At 34.8% G+C, this 17,708-nt stretch overlaps 1 protein-coding gene across 1 annotated transcript in view; it reads left to right on the top strand.

Moving 5' to 3' along the window:
- LOC114342869 (neurogenic locus Notch protein) overlaps window positions 1-16,656 on the top strand; it is a 490,390-nt gene extending 473,734 nt beyond the window's left edge. Inside the window, exons 14-17 of the mRNA XM_028293768.2 lie at window positions 18-2,466; window positions 2,889-3,258; window positions 4,703-4,922; window positions 4,983-16,656. Coding sequence (XP_028149569.1) covers window positions 18-2,466; window positions 2,889-3,258; window positions 4,703-4,922; window positions 4,983-5,962 — 4,019 coding nt within the window. The 3' untranslated portion in view covers window positions 5,963-16,656. The remainder of the gene's footprint in view (window positions 1-17; window positions 2,467-2,888; window positions 3,259-4,702; window positions 4,923-4,982) is intronic.
- Window positions 16,657-17,708: the final 1,052 nt, after the last annotated feature.

Here is a 17,708-nt window from a genome sequence, read left to right as displayed (position 1 = left end):
GTATTTTTTATTTACAGGAATCCATTGGAAATACTTGTGCAACAACGGCACATGTGAGACAATCGGTAATTCCCACAGATGTCACTGTAAGGAAGGCTACACAGGCTCCTACTGTCAAAAAGAGATAAACGAATGCGAAACCGCACCTTGCCAAAACGGCGCTACCTGTAAAGACCTCATCGGATCATACAGCTGTATTTGCCCAAAAGGTTTCCAAGGTCAAAATTGCGAATTAAACGTGGACGATTGTCAGCCGAATCCTTGTCAAAACGGAGGCACTTGCCACGATTTAGTCGACAGTTTTCTTTGTTCGTGTCCTCCCGGAACTTTGGGCTACATTTGCGAGATCAACATCGACGACTGCAGAGCAGATTCTTGCCACAACAACGGCACATGTATGGATAGAGTGGGAGGCTTCGAATGTAAGTGTCCTCCTGGTTTCGTCGGGCCTAGATGTGAAGGTGACATCAACGAATGCTTGTCCAATCCTTGCTCTAATCCAGGAACGTTAGATTGCGTACAATTGGTCAATAACTACCACTGCAACTGCAAAGCCGGCTTCATGGGTCGCCATTGTGAGCGTAAAGTCGACGTTTGTGCTGCTAGTCCGTGCAGAAATGGAGGAATTTGTATACCAACCAACTCTGGGTACAACTGTACTTGTCCTGAAGGCTTCTGTGGTCGTTACTGCGAATTGAACGGCTATGACTGCGATTCTGAACCATGCAAGAACGGAGGGGTGTGCCACGTTTCAGAAATGGGAGGTTATTTCTGCGAATGTCCAGAAACAACCACTGGGGCCAATTGTGAAATCGACCTGGTGAACGAATGCGATAGCAGTCCCTGTTTACATCCACAAGCCGTCTGTGAAAACAGGATCGGTGATTATGTATGTTATTGTCCACCGAAACACGTCGGAAAAAATTGCGAAGTGTTTGATCGAAACGCACCAGGAGGCGTTGGAAAACCTGTGAGGCAGTTACAAGATTTCAACAGTTTTTACGCCATGGATTTAGAAAAGCAGCGGCAAGAATGTATTCGAAATAAATGCCCTATAAAAAGAGGTAACATGCGTTGCGACGAAGAATGTAACACCTACGCTTGCGATTTCGATGGTAATGATTGTTCTTTGGGTATCAATCCATGGGCGAACTGTACCGCACCCACCAAATGTTGGGAAGTATTTATGGATGGTCGCTGCAATGAAGACTGCAACAATCCCCAGTGTTTGTTTGATGGAAGAGACTGTGAGAAGAAGCTGCAAGCTTGCAACCCGATCTATGACGCTTACTGCCAAAAACACTACGCCAACGGTTACTGCGATTATGGATGTAACAATGCTGAATGCAACTGGGACGGCTTGGATTGCGAAAAAGAACCACCAGAACTCGCAGATGGAGTTATAACGATGGTGATTTTAATGGACATGGAAAGCTTTAAGAACAACTTGGTCGCTTTCTTGAGAGACACAAGTCACCAATTGCGCACCACCGTAAGAGTAAAGAAAGATCAGCTAGGAAATGATATGATTTATCCGTGGATGGGGTCAACACCATCAGACAACCTACAGGACGATTATTTCCGAAAGAAACATCATGTAGTGTACTCAGAACAAGCACAAACTGGTGTCAAAGTATTTTTGGAGATAGACAATAGGAAATGTGCATCACTGGCAGAGAACTCAGACTTTTGCTTCCAAACAGCAAGCGCTGCTGCCGAATTCTTAGCTGCCAAAGCTTCCAAACACACCCTATCCTCGTCCTTTCCGATATACCAAGTAAACGGCTCCACTGGCTTAGACCCGGATGAAAATCCTCCTGCAAATGCCAAATACGTACTCATCGGGATATTAATGGTTATATGTCTGAGTGCACTAATTTTTGTGGTCATCCAGACCCAGAGAAAACGTGCAGCTGGTATAACATGGTTCCCAGAAGGTTTCCTAAGAACAAATTCCGGCACCCGTCGCAGATCCAGGCGGCGAGGCCCCGAAGGACAAGAACTGCGCAATTTGAGCAAAAATCCTTCGATTCCTGGTATGGACATTGATCCAAATGGACACCAATGTCATGTCCCCCAATGGTCGGATGACGAAAGCGACATGCCGCAACCAAAACGTTTCAGAGGCAACGATATGGGTTATTCCAGTGATCACACAGCTATTACTGAATACGAAGAGACCGAACCACGTTGGACTCAACAACACTTAGATGCCGCCGACATAAGACCATCAGTTATGTTAACTCCTCCTCAAAGCAACGAAGTTGGTGATATCAATGCCAGAGGCCCTTGTGGTATGACTCCTATAATGGTAGCTGCCGTTCGAGGAGGAGGCATGGACACTGGTATCGAAGAAGATGACGACGATGGTGCTGGACAGATTATCCAAGACTTGGTAGCTCAAGGAGCTGAATTGAATGCTGCTATGGACAAGACTGGAGAGACTTCTTTGCATCTTGCTGCTAGGTAAGTTTTTGGTAAATAACTATACTACAAAAATGGTTTAAAGATCTTAAAAAGGCAATAATAGATCATTAAATCGTGTCCAAGTTTTACATCCTTTTATTTGTCTGTAAAATGCTAGATTGTTTTGCTCCATGCTATAAAATGCTGACAGTATATTGCTGCTCGATATAGTGTAGATTTGAGTTAATGGTTTCACATTACTACAGAATTTCTATGGAATTTTTACAGCATTTTTTTAATAATGCTACAAAATGATAGCAGATTATATGTCTACTTAGTACTACTTCTCTACTTATCACAATAACGCTTTCATTAAACTTCGAAAATGTGTTTTTGGTGTCCTGGTTGCCCTTTTAATAAAATATTCTAGATATTTGATGAAATTTGATGTAATTCTATAACTAATTTTGTGTTAATTTCAGATACGCTAGAGCAGATGCAGCTAAGCGCCTCCTAGACCACGGAGCTGACGCAAACGCACAAGACAACACAGGCAGGACACCTCTACACGCAGCAGTAGCTGCTGACGCTTTGGGGGTGTTCCAAATACTCTTAAGAAACAGAGCTACCAACCTAAACGCCAGAATGCACGAAGGTACCACTCCTCTAATTTTGGCTGCGCGCCTAGCCATCGAGGGAATGGTGCAAGATCTCATCAGCGCAGAAGCAGATATCAACGCTGCTGATAATTCTGGAAAAACTGCGCTTCACTGGGCAGCTGCCGTCAACAACGTGGAGGCTGTTAATATATTGTTGGCGCATGGAGCCAACAGAGATGCTCAAGATGACAAAGTATGTAGAATTTATTAGACATTATTTACACATTATTTATTTGATATTTTTAATGAAGATCTAGATCTTTTCTATTAATGCTATCACTTTTTTGGCTTAACTAATTAGTTAAGCCAATACAGTCTACTATTTTGTACTAGTAGAAGAGTATCATCAGCATATCTAAGTCGTTTCACGTGATTTCGATTTTGTCGTCATATCTTGTATTAATAGTGTTAACAAGCTTTTTTGGCCCATTGCTGGATTGATAATTTCCATCTTTTTCTGTTTAGCTGTCAAATTCCAATCTCTGATTCCCATCTCTCTGACATCTTCTATCACTAAATGTTTCCATTTCATTCTTGGTCTTACTCTCTTTTTTGTCCTCAGGTACTCTCCAACCAATATTCTTGACTTGTCTATTACCTTGAATTCTTTCTAGATGTCCCGGCCATTCTAGTCTATGTTGTAATTGGTACACTTCTACATTAGTTCGTCTTCTCTATGTTCCTTCTACTTTTCCACCAAATGTTCTGCGAAGTATATTTCTTTCCCATGATTCCAATCTGTTCTGCATGGTCCATGTCTCCACAGCGTATAGCATTGTGGTTCTAATTATAGTTTTGTATACTCTTATTTTTGTATTACAAGATGCAGTGAGGACGTTTGAGTTGGAATATAAACAGCAAATATTCAGCAATATAAACAATAACCTAATTATTTGTACAGAGTGACCAAAAAATATTTTTTTCATTAAATTAATTGACGCAAAAAGAAGAATGCAAGTAATTTATTTAATTCAAAATACATTTTACCGCTGTCAGAAAACAGGTAAAAATGTTTATTTCACAAATAAACATTGCTTTTCGCTTAAATTCAATGTTCAAACTGCTAAGAGCCAGGTGGGTGGCAGCTTTAACATTGAATTTAAGCGAAAATAATATTTATTTGTCAAATATGTAATCATTTCTTTCTGTTTTCTGACAGCAGTAAAATTTATTTTGAATTAAATAAATTGCTTACATTCTTCTTTTTGTGTCAATTAATTTAATACAAGAAAATATTTTTTGGCCACCCTGTATAAATCATTAGGTTATGTTTATATTACTGAATAGAGAATTGAATAACCTTTCAAATGAGCTATCACACAACCACTACTCCCATTTAAAAAATCATCGATTACGTCATCACGCCCAGATGGATGACGTCACTAGTATGATATATATGCCAAAAAGTCATAATTTAAAAATAAAAATTGACCTGTCTCAGGATTTCTCTTCAAATTGGACCATTTTCGATATAATGAATTTCTTCCAACTCAAACGTCCTCACTGTATATCTTTGGCCTTAATTATTTAAAAAAATATTTGTAATTATATTTCAATTGCTAAATATTCTCTCGTTGCTCATTTTATTAGCTTTTGAATAATGTTCGACTGACTTTATGAGTTTTATTAATTTTTAGGACGAAACGCCCCTGTTTCTTGCAGCTCGTGAAGGCTCATATCAAGCGTGCAAGGCTCTTCTAGAAGCGTACGCTAACAGAGAGATAACAGATCACATGGACAGATTGCCTAGAGATGTAGCAACGGAAAGACTGCATCACGATATTGTTCGATTACTCGATGAACATGTGCCTAGAAGTCCACAGATGGTTAGCGTCATTCCCAGCAACACTGTCATGAGTAAGTTTTACAAACACTGTCCAATGTTGAATTATTATTTATTGTTAACTTAATTTTTAGCTTCCCCTACTGGGCATATGCTTCAGCAACCAACAGTGATAATACCCAAACGTCAAAAGTCGAAGAGGCCAAGCAAAGCCAATGGTCCTACGAGCCCTGAGAACGACGGTGGCATGATGACCGTTGGCAGCATCCGCAGGAAACCCAGCGTGAAGAAAAACAACAAAAAAGTCCAACAAGCCGAAATGCAGCAAAATATCGACTCAGTCAATTCTACGTTGAGCCCTGTGGAGTCCCCAATGACAAACCTGCCGAGTCCGTACGACGCTACTTCATTGTATTCGAATATGAACTTACCCCAAGGCTTGGAAAGTCTCATGGCAAATAAACAGCCACCCAGTTACGAAGATGTTGTGAAGAACAACGGGTTTGCTCTTGACAATTACGGTGCAACCTTCAGCTTGTTCCCTGCCGACTTAATCATGCAACAGAGGCAGCTACAAGCGAATACCCTCAGCCCGCCATACTCCAACCAATCACCGCCTCATTCCGTACAATCAAACATGTCTTTGTCCCCTCAGGGATACAACGGCTCGCCGTCACCTGCAAAGACACGTCCATCTCTGCCCACAAGTCCCACTCATATGGCAGCGATGCGAGCGGCCACCAGAAGCCAGCAGCAAAAGCACGGCGGAGTGCCACAGGTGCAGAACCTACAAATGGGCTTCGATTTCAGCCAGATAGGTCTGGAGCTTCCTCTGACTTACACCGGCTTAGCTAACACGTCCCACGCAACTCAGGCAGCGCTACAGCCTCAACAATATCAACAGCAGAACTATTTTTTAACGCCTCCGTCACAGCACTCGGATCACCTGCTGCCCGAGACCTTCCCCACACCGAGTCCGGAAAGTCCGGGGCACTGGTCTTCGAGTTCTCCGCGGTCCTGTAACTCCGACTGGTCGGAGAATATCGCCAGTCCAAACACTTACGTTTCCTCGGGACACCAGACGAACAAAAATGCTGATCCCGTCTACATTTAGAGGCGTTTTTGCATCGGAAATACGGCGAAATAGACATAAACTTTATATTAGCTCAACCAAAATGTTTTACAACTTATCAAATTTTATATACACGTTTTTTTATTAGTAATTGAAACGGTTTCGCTGTGTTTCTGGGTAAACTTTTTGGGGCTGCGTTGTGATCTTGTTAATTTTTTAGGTAGGTTTTTAATTAGCACAAAATAGCAGGTTGCGTCCTTTTATAAAACAGAAAAAAGACAAAATTTAACTAAATTAGTTCGTAACTCGATTACATAATTTGACAATTTTTCCCACATTTTCGGCCTTATTATTCAAAGATTGGGAGATATTAATCTTAAATTCAATCACTTATTTCTCATTTATGACTCAGGTGGTATCAGGTAAAAGAATGGATCTTATAAAAGAATGGGAAAATCGAAAATTACCAATTTTTTTACATTCTCGAGTCATGTTACCAATCCCTTGCATTACTTACTTATGTCTAAAAAATTTATTATAAAATCAATGAACGTTTTATAAATATGACAGAAGTGAAAAAATCACAGCGGCATACGTAATTTTAGTACAAAAGAAAATAATTGCATTTTCAAAATGATGGTCCTAGGAAGTACTTACATATATTTTTTTTACAATTTTGCTTACCTTTGATGCATCTTTCAGTACCCTCATATGCATAAATCAGAAAGAACTTTAGATTAATATCTCAGTCTATCAATTTTTTAACTATGTGTTCTATTTCTTTTTATTTATCTACTATTATGGCAGTATTTTTAGAAAGTATGTCAGATATTTCAGGTATTTTTTAAACTTCTGCCTTTCTTGTATGATTAATTTGTATTTGTAATGTATCTGTCTTGCGTTTTGACTTCGAATCATAATATATTAACTTTTCTAAATTTATTCAGTTATATCAACACTTTTTCTATTTTATTTTTTACTATTGGAAAAGTATCATCAGTATATTATCCTAAGCATTTTCCAGTATTTATCATATTTGTTTCTTTCCTGTATGATTTTATCTTTCATTTGACATCTATTTACATATATTATTTAATTTTTTTAGTGAAAATTTGAGCATTTTTCGTTGTTATTGACACTTTCTTGACTTTCGTTATTCTGTTTTATCAATATAGTTTATATATCTTCTTTACTTTTTACTATTAGAATAGTATCGTCGACATTTCCAAGGAATTTAAAATATATAATATATTTTTCGTATTTTCTGTTTTACATTTTCTTATGTTGCATTTTACGTGTATATATTTAGGCAGTATGTGGGGTTTTGTCCTACTATTGGACTTTAATCATCTCACTTTTCCAAATTCATTATTTTGTACCATTACAAAAGTATCATAGACATATCTGAACATTTTCGTACTATTTTTCATAATTTTTTTGGTCTGCTTGATTATCATTTATTTCACATTTTTTATGCAATATTTTAACTTCTTATTGAAGATCTGGACATTTTCCACTGTTTTTACCGCTTATGTCACAGTTGAAGAAGTCCTATCAACACAGTCGCTATGTTTTTTCAATTATTTTACTAGTAGAACAGTGTCTAAAGTGTTGCACCCATTTTCGATAGTTTTTACATGTCTTACCAGATTTTATTTCTAATTTTACATCTAAATACACATTATTTGTGAGTTTTAAATGATTTAGTCTTAGGTGCATCATTATCAAGGAACTTTCAAATTCCACTGTGCAAATAATCATTATATACATCGAAAATAAAATTCCAACTGATTTTATTAGTCACTTTTTGGTCGAAATTTGAAATTTTACCTGATTTTTTCCATCGGCACTCTACCATTTCCCTTTTTTCAATTGATCCTAGTTTAATAGAATCTTTCATACTAATGTTGTTCTGAAGCTATTTCCTTGTGGCATTTTTATAATAAACAATTGAGATGGGAAATAAGCCACAATTAAATTGAAAAAAATAATTTTATTAACGTTTCGACGCCCAAATCGGATGTCGTTGACAAAATACAAAATACTACTTTCATACAATATTTAACAAAATTTAGTATATTTCTTAAGAAAATTAGTGTCTTTTAGGATCTTATTTTCCATTTAGCGCCTTTTTATACATATATTTTAACTTTGTATTCTCTTTTTTTTTTCTCGCATGTAAATTAAATTTAATTGAATATTGAATTGATTAAAATTGAAGATTTCTCTGTGGTAAAGGACGCATCCTTTTGTAACTTGTGGTCTCAGTAATATTATACAGATTGTACTCTACTTTAAAAAAATATTTATTTTTGTCAATCTTAGGCAGTATATTTTATTATAATATACAAAAGAAAAATAAATCAATCCACTGTCGTGCCTTTGACGCGTTGTTACAAGTTAAAACATGTTTGTAATATTATATAGAATAGAAAGAATTCTATTTTGTACATATTTTAAGTAGCTATATTCTTGTTAGCATAGTTTTATAGACGAACTAGTTTTTTGTAACGTTTCAGAGACAAATTGTATGTGAAGAAAAATATTTTGTATCATATTTTACAATTTTTAGCAGATTTATAGGTATAATACACTTCTCCAAGAAATTAACACACCACCTTAAAAATAAGTAATTTTTGATGTCTCGAATTTTTTAAACCTGTTGTCCGATTTGAGTTTTTTAATATGTTATAGCCTTATTTTTAACAATATCGCTGTAATAATATTGTTGCTAGACAGGAAAATTGTCATTGTATACCGGGTTTACCAATCAAACTGTGATTTTTTCTCAAAATTTGCGTGATCCTGTGGAATATTCTAGCATTTATAAAGTACTAAAATTAAAACCCAATATTAGCCTCATGTTTTCTTAACATTCTGTTTTTTGATTCATTCGCTAATGTTAGATAATAAAAAAGTTAGGTACTTTTACAACTAGCCTTGTTTTTCGTTAGTACAGGTTGTTTTTAAATAAGTATGGCAAACTTAATTATGCATGAAAAATAATGACAGTTTGCTTTATAAACGTATGTCCGCAAATGCTTCGTTTCCGAGATATGGAGTGTTGAAATTTTTCTTACAAACTGTCGATTTATTTATTGCTCTAAAACCAGTTGATATATGCAAAGGAAATTTGGTGGGTTGTAAGAGGTAGTTATTGCGCATATTTTGATATACAATTAAAAATTTAATATTCACCATTGGCGCTCATACGGGTAATATGACCCTTATGTGCGCCGATGGTGAACATAAAATTATTAATTGTATGTAAAAAATGCACAATAACTACCTCTTAAACCTCACCAAATTTCATTTGCATATCTCACCGATTTTAGAGCAATAAATAAATCGACAGTTTATAAGAAAAATTTCAATACCTCGTATCTCGGAAACGAAGAATTTGCCGACATACGTTTATAAAGCAAACTGTCATTATTTTTTCATGCAGAATTACCCCTTAAAGTTTGCATACTTATTTAAAAACATTGATGAAAAACAAGGGTAGTTGTTAAAGTACCTAACTTTTTTATAATCTAACATAAGCGAATGAATCAAAAACAGAATGTTAAGAAAACATGAGGGTATAGTTGAGTTTTAATTTACATAGAATATTCCACAAGGTCACGCAAACTTTGAGAAAAAATCACAGTTTGATTGGTACACCCGGTATACAATGATAGTTTACCTGTCTAGCAACAATATTATTACAGCGACATTGTTAATAAGTAAGGCTATAACATCGTAAAAAAATCACTTAAATCGGACAACAGGTTTAAGAAATTCGAGACATCAAAAATGACCAATTTTTAAGGTGGTTCGTTAATTTCTTGGAGAAGTGTACGTTTTAGTGTTTTTGATGTGGTTTTTACCGCAGCAAAAGCTTTTTAAATTGCCAATTTTCTCGCACATAGAGATATTGTACAATGGTGTGCACGGAGATTTGTTGAAACAGCTACCAGATCTACTTTTTCGGGTTCTATGTATTTCTCTTATGACAAATTTTCCGTAAAAAGTCTTCCTATTTATTTATTTTCCATGATGTGATAATACACACGTCAAAAACACTAAAATATTATTTTAAGTATGCAATGTACTCGACACAGGGGTCAAAGTTGCTTTCTAATCCACACAATGAGGGTCTGCAATCCATTAACTTAAGGAGTCGTGGTTAAAGAATGATAGCACTTAAGAATGTTGTGGCGGACAAATTTTTTTGATGGAAAAAGCTTTTCTACTATATTTTCCTTTAAGTTGCTATGAAAAAATGGAAATTTGACATAAATTGTAAGATAAGTGGAAAAGCTTAGGAAAATGTTGGCGGACAAAAATTTTGGGGTATCAATTACGAGTACACAACAGGCTAAACACACAAATTTTTTGTCCGTCTACATTTTCCTCACCTTGTCCATTCTTTAACACTTATAAGAAGAATTTCCCAGTTTTTCGGAGAAAAAAATGTCCGTCGCGGTAATCTTAGGTCTTAAAAGTATGATGTTTTCAGTTGAGGCGTCGTTAAAGGCGTCATGTGATCCTAAAATGTACATAATTTTTACCGACTATAAATAATTCAATTATTAAAATCAATTTTATTTTCTCCGGAAGGCTTAGCGGACAAATTTTTGGCTATCGGACACTTCGAATGAGTACAAGATTTACTTATTTGTGAAGAGTGGCTTTAAAATCGCCCAATTCGTTTTGTCTGGCATGAATATCATGCTTTAATACATTTTATGAGCATTCCTATGAAAAATTAAGTGCTGTTAATAAATTGATAGTCGGGAAAATTGACATATTAGGGTGTCCAACACGCTTTATGTCCCAAAATTTTTGTCCGTCAACATAGTCCTCCTATTTTACACTTATCTTCGTATCAGACGTACTAGACGGAGAGGCAGCGCTGAAAAATCTCTTTGAATTTACTAAAGCTAAATTTTTCACAGTTGATTACTGTGATTGTGTAGAGAAACATACTGCGGTCGGTTAAGCGAAACGTAGAACAGGGGTTACTGAGAGGGTATCAAAGTTGCTTTCCTACGAAGGTAATTATTTCCATTTACTAAGGCTGAAAATCAGTACACACATTCTAAATTGAATATAAATAAAAGTTATTATAGTCGGTCAGCAGTATGACGGGACAGAGCCGGTCGGTCGGCCCCATTGAATGTACAGGGTTATTCACTATATTTTGACCCCCTTGTAAACTGCTTTATTTACAGAATTAGAAAAAATGTAAAATACAACAGGTATTCGATTTTTTAATTATAATTTTTTACACATATAAGTCGTACTAGTGACATGATCCATCTGGGCGTGATGACGTTTTCGACTATTTTTTAAATGAGAATAGGGGTCGTGTGCTAGCTTATTTCAAAGGTTATTCAATTCTCTATACAGAACTATAAACATTAAAATCATTATTTATACAGGGTGTCTAAAAAACATTTTTGAATTTTTAATTAAGCAATTAATTAATTAAAAAAAATTTTTGGACACCCTGTATAATTAATCATGTTAATGTTTATATTACTGAATAGGGAATTGAATAACCTTTCAAACGAGTTAGCACTCGACCCCTATTCCCATTTAAAAAAATAGTCGATTACGTCATCACGCCCAAATGGATGACGTCACTAGTACGATATATATGTCAAAAAATCATAATTTAAAAATCGAATAACTTTTGTATTTTACATTTTTTTTAATTCTGTAAATAAAGCAGTTTACAAGGTAGTCAAAATATAGTGAATAACCCTGTACATTCACTGGGGCCGACTGACCGGCTCTGTCTTGTCATACAGCTGACCGACTATAATAACTTTTATTTATATTTAATTTAGAATATGTGTACTAATTTTCAGCCTTAGTAAATGGATTTAATTACCTTCGTAGGAAAGCAACTTTGATACCCTCTCAGTAACCCCTGTTCTACGTTTCCCTTGACCGACCGCAGTATTTTTCTCTACACAATCACAGTAATCAACTGTGAAAAATCTAGCTTTAGTAAATTCAAAGAGATTTTTCAGCGCTGCCTCTTGGACTATTATATTTTATCTTGTATTTGGGCAATAAATCTTGTTTTTTTCCTAGTTTTGGATTTTAAGGATCTTTTCGTTTTTCTAAATTCATTATTTAGTTCTGACAACTCTTTTTCTTCTTTTATTTTTACTACTAAGTCAGCATCGTCGGTATATCAAAAAATTTTTGAGTATTTTTCACAATTTTTCTTTTCCTTTGCGATTTTATCTTTGATTAGACATTTTTTGCTCATTATTTGATGTTTTTAATGAAGATCTGAGCATTTTTCATTGGTGTTACTACTTTTTGGCTTTATCATGCAGCTTTATTGGTACAGAATTTACTATTAGAACAGTCTTCAACATGTCTACAGAATTTAATGTATTTCTCATAATTTTTTTCTTTTCCTACATTTTTTTATTTTGGATTTGATTAATAATTCTTGTTTTTGTCCTAGTTTTGGGCTTCAAGCATTTTCTCACGTTTCTAAATTCCCTATTTTGTTCTGGCAACTCTTTCTTCTATGTTTTTGCTATTAGTACAGCTTCATCGGTATTTCTAAGATACTGAAATGTTTTCTGTACGTTCCACATTGTAATTTCTTGACTACTTTCTTCAAAAGCCATATTAGAAACTTACTGAGATGGTATCATCTCTGACCTACAGTTTTGAGAATCTACAAACCATGGTTTAAGTAGTAATAGGTCTCCAGTAAATTTCCCACACAATGTTATAATAAACTTGATAGTCCTATAAAATCTTATCACATTATTGTGTAAAGAACTGCGGCGTCCTGGGAGAGATCGACAAATGATACTTTTTTAAAATGACCCCTGTTAAATACTATTTGTTTAAGCGCAGAAACAGACGAACCACTCTGCGCTACTCTGTGGCGCCACAAAGTGGCTGAGACAGGCGATTTTGTAGCGCCAATGATTTTGTAATGGACGCCACTAGCAGCGAGGATCGGCGCCACAGAGTAGCGCTGCAGAGTGGTTCATCTGTTTATGCGCTAATACACATACGATATTTTTGTACCAAAATCTTTTTTTTAATTTTTGAGCAACCCGGTCTCTCTTTTTTGTTTTGTGTGTCATTAAGAACGGTATATTAACATCTCGAAAGTCTGTGATTCCATTTTTGTAATTAACATGATTTTGACAATAATTTTACGTAAATTAGTGATATTTTTGATAAAGAATTTTACAATAAAAGTGCGCACAACATTCCACACCACTGGATATCGAATTGTATTTCAAAAAATTTATTAAGCACAATTATAGAGTTTATATATATTTTCTCGAATTCTACATTAAATTTTTGTAGGTTTACTTATCGTATATCACATATCAACTAAAATTGTGTTATTCACTGCCAATATTGTTCAAATTCAGCTCACTTTTTACCCTATGTGCCTCAAAAGTACTCAAAAATTCGACAGGTTTATTCGAGTAATTTGGTCATAGCTTTTGAGACACACTGTATATTGATGGTAAATGATATTGACGGTTTAGGTCCACTAAAGGACTAAATTTTTATAAAATGTTTTTATAATTGTAAATACTTATTTTATTAATTTAATTGTTAATTTTAAAAAATTAAAGAATATGCCTTCTACAGGGTGTCACACAGTTTTCGAAACAAATGTATAGATTTTCAAGAAATGTGTCATTCTTGCTTTTTTACTTCATTATGATCAGTTTTGTACTTGGGTCTTTTAATTTAGAGGATTTATCACCCTTAAATTCTTAATATCGATAAACACTATTATTTATTTCACTAAAGCTTTTGTTTTTGCTTATCTCTCTACTTCTTATACAGGGTGTTTGGTAACGAATGGGCCATAGCTTAACCTCAGATTCCTGAGGTTAAAATAGATAGATTTAAGCTAACTTACTTTAGTACGAATGTTGATAATAACCTAAATACAGGGTGTCATTACACTTTTTTTTATTTATTCTTGAATATTTCCTGACACGCATGGGATAACAACACTAAATTTGGTAAACGGGGCTTTTTGGGATGAGAAATCTAAATTCGCTACCAAAAATTTTTCACGAGCTCATTTAATACGTTGAATTTTTTTATACATATTTTTTGAATAAAGACTTTTATTCCCCTATTATGTTTACTTAAAAAAAATGAACTACATTCATCTCGCTAAACTCAACCGTTATGGTGGTTGGGGTTATTTACCCCCGACGAGGGGGTTGATTTGTAAAACACTATTTATCAAACATGTATTTATTTGCCAACACTAAATATACCAGTAACGAGTTGGTAGGGAAAGTCTATATTCTAACTACTTGATGTCTAAATAATGAATGATGAATAAATAATGATCTGTGCAATACTTTCTCCGTATCTATAAATAAATTCATAATTGTTTTGTTATGATTTTGACGACAGGATTGTGACCGTGAAATACTCATAATATCAAAATCGCTGACTGAGGTGTTCTCGAACCGATTGGCCTACATTGTGAAATAAATGTTACCCAGTTATTTTACTATAAACAATAATGTTTGTTTAAGACCTTTAAAAATTAAATCCATATGAATTGCTCTTATTTTTGAATGTTAATATAAATCCTGTACACCGTTTTCGAGGTAAACGCATTTTAAATTAGCGATGCAAAATAATTTTTTTCGTATCATTTCAGTTACACTTGAAAAATAAACTTAAAACCATAATAATCTCCAAAAATGTATCGCAAATTCCTTCAAATGGAATTTGTTATGCAATGATATCAATATGAGAACTTGCACAATTATTATGGTTTCAAGTTTATTTTGGGGGTGTATCTACAATGATATTATGCAAAAAATTATGTTGCATCGCAGATTTAAAATGCGTTTATTTCGAAAACGGTTGAGTTTAGCAAGATGAATGTAGTATATCTATGGTTGAGAAAGGGCGTAGTTAAGCGTATATCGAAGGACCACCAGCCATGGGCTGGAAAGAAAAGCGGTTTACACGTAACAAACTTTATTGTGTGAAGAATGGTGAATAAAAAGCTAGGATGGTAATGTACCTATAACTGTTGTATGACACTGATGTACGTATAACACTGACGTTGGACTGTCACTTCACTTCACTGTATAACTACTTCAACGATAAGGTTTGCTGCGTACAGGAATGTTCTAGGCTACGAGTAACACTGGCAACCTTGCTTTTGCGTTGTTTTTAGCGGCATTAAGATTGCGATATTAAACGACTGGCGACTGTCCTTTCCTTAGATAAGGAAAAAAGAGAGGACGGGTAACACTCATTTAACACACACGTTCCAAAAGTGAAGCCAGTTTTTGGTTTGTTTGTCACCAAAAACATGGCGGTCACGTCAAAAATAACAATGGGTTGCCAGTGGTGGGTGTTCGTTGAAGGTTAAAATTTCATAAAAAATAAAGTAAATCATCATCTAAAATTCGTAATAAAAACATATGTATGTATTGAAACATATGTACGTAATATGAGCAACTTAATAAAACATTTACCGTACACAAATTCTTCATTTTAAATACATTTCATGTTTTTATTTTAAATATTCAATGCATAACAATACCCCAAAGATACGTCGATGATCAAAATCTCTGGTGTCGGTTTGGCTTCACTTTTGGTCATAGGATTACTCGTCCTCTCTCTTTCCTTGTCTAAGGTCCTTTCTGAGGACTGATAGCGAACCTTTCTACTCGAAGGTTAGTGGCGAACTCTTTTGTTGAAGCTAGAGAAACGCGGTAAACCTTCGTTTTGGCGGCTTTTTTAAGGGACCGGTTGAGTGACTTCTGAGATCTAGCATTGGTTTGTGTAACGAACATTACATATTTGTATACAGGGTAAAACGTTATTTCACCAATCTATTTTAACTAAAAATATTAAGAGAATGAAATTTTTGTATTAAAAAGTATGTAGAGTGGGAGATAAAAAAATGAATGAATTAAATGAGCACTGAAAGACGTGGCACCCTCTGGGTACATCAGTTTTGGTGGCGAATTTAGATTTCTCGTCTTAAAAAATCTCCTCTTACCCAATTTCGTGTTGTTATCCCATGCCTGTCAGATATTCAAGAATAAATAAAATAAAAGTTTAACTTTGACACCCTGTATTTCGGTTATTATCAACTTTTGTACTAAAGTAAGTTAGCTTAAATCGACCTATTTTAACCTCAGGAATCTAAGGTTAAAGTATGACCCATTAGTTACCGAACACCCTGTATATTTTTTCGCCTTATTCTAAAGACTTACTATATAGCAGCAGCTATTACTAATAAACTTCTTGGATGACCCAAACTGTTTTTTATTCCATAGTTAATACAAAACATTCCAGAACAATACTATTTGCATTCCACTGTTAATACTCAGTTCATTTGTGCCATTTAAACATTTTTATTACTACAAAATACTCTTTCTAACAACATTCCACTTTTTGGGTTGGAAATGTATGATAGTTTTGAAATTTTGTGTGACAATCCATCATTCTGTGTATAGTCGAAAGCCAGTTGACTGTATATTTATATAATTTTTGACATAATTGATTATGATCGATACGGTCAACTGGTTTTTTCTTGTAAAAAGTACTGATTAGTTATATTTATAGGTAAATATGGTTTTGACTATTGTTTCGCATACGTCGACAACATAGATGTCGGCAGTTGCTGTTTTTCTTTAGTTTTAAGATCACATGCTTTGTACTATATGATTTTAAATAAATAGATTTTTATATAGTTTGTGGCTTTTACTTTCATCTTATTTCCTGATAGTCCATTCTAGTCCCCAGTACACTGACCTTTTTTGAAATTGAGACAAAAGTCTTAAAAATGATTTTAACTGCTTTGTTTGAGTGAGTGCACCACTTTCTGAAAATTATCTAACATCTCACCTGACAAGACAATGTACGGTGGACGCCTACGCAGAAATGCATGGTGCCTTAAGAACAAGAAAAACTCCAAATCACAGCTCTTACAAAGCTATTCCACAACATATCGTCGCCTTAGTACTATAACTTGATAACACCAAAATTGACGTTTTTGAGATAACTAATTCACAAGATTTGCCTCCATATTGTGTAAAAACTTGATAACTCGCTCCAAACGGGTTAAGTATTTGTTTATGATTGAGAAAGTTGATAAAACTCAAATGCCTCTAATATTCAGTGCTAAAACTTAACAAGTTATTGTACAGTAAGGGAAAAAACCCTTACTGTATAATATAATATGTATCTAAAAAATCTATATAATTTAAGTAATTAGGTTGTTACAAAAGATGTTGTTTCTACAATCGCAAACAAAACGAAGGTTGATTGACGGAGTTTGTTTGTGTAACCTCGCAGAGACTCACGTATCGTTTACTTTCAAAGTCAGAATTATAAGAAGATATAAATAGCGAGCCCACAGAGGGATTAATATTGGCAATATAATATTATTATTATTCATGTTAAGATTAAGATCGTTACTACCCCGCGAAACAACATCTTAGCAACCTTACGTTGATGGATGGTGTAACTGTAAATAAAGTTATAAGTTAGAGTCAGTGTTTTCCTAAGGTCCAATAGTTGGCTCCCCCTTCCGTCCCTAGAGGACCCAACTCGACATACCAACCCTGCAACGCGACATTATCAAGCTATTGTTTAATCGAAATAATCGTGAATACGAGATACACTGAATGCTACAACTAGCTAACTCTAGTTATCTAGTTGTAGCACGTGTTTTTCTGAAACCATTGAGCTTACCACGTAATTTTGTCTGTTTATTCGGAACATGTTAATGCAAAAATTCGAG

This window comes from Diabrotica virgifera, chromosome 5 (assembly GCF_917563875.1).
Source record: "Diabrotica virgifera virgifera chromosome 5, PGI_DIABVI_V3a".
Lineage (NCBI taxonomy): Eukaryota > Metazoa > Arthropoda > Insecta > Coleoptera > Chrysomelidae > Diabrotica > Diabrotica virgifera.
The sequence above is the reverse complement of the archived record's forward strand: the minus strand, read 5'-3'. Positions and strand labels throughout refer to the sequence as shown.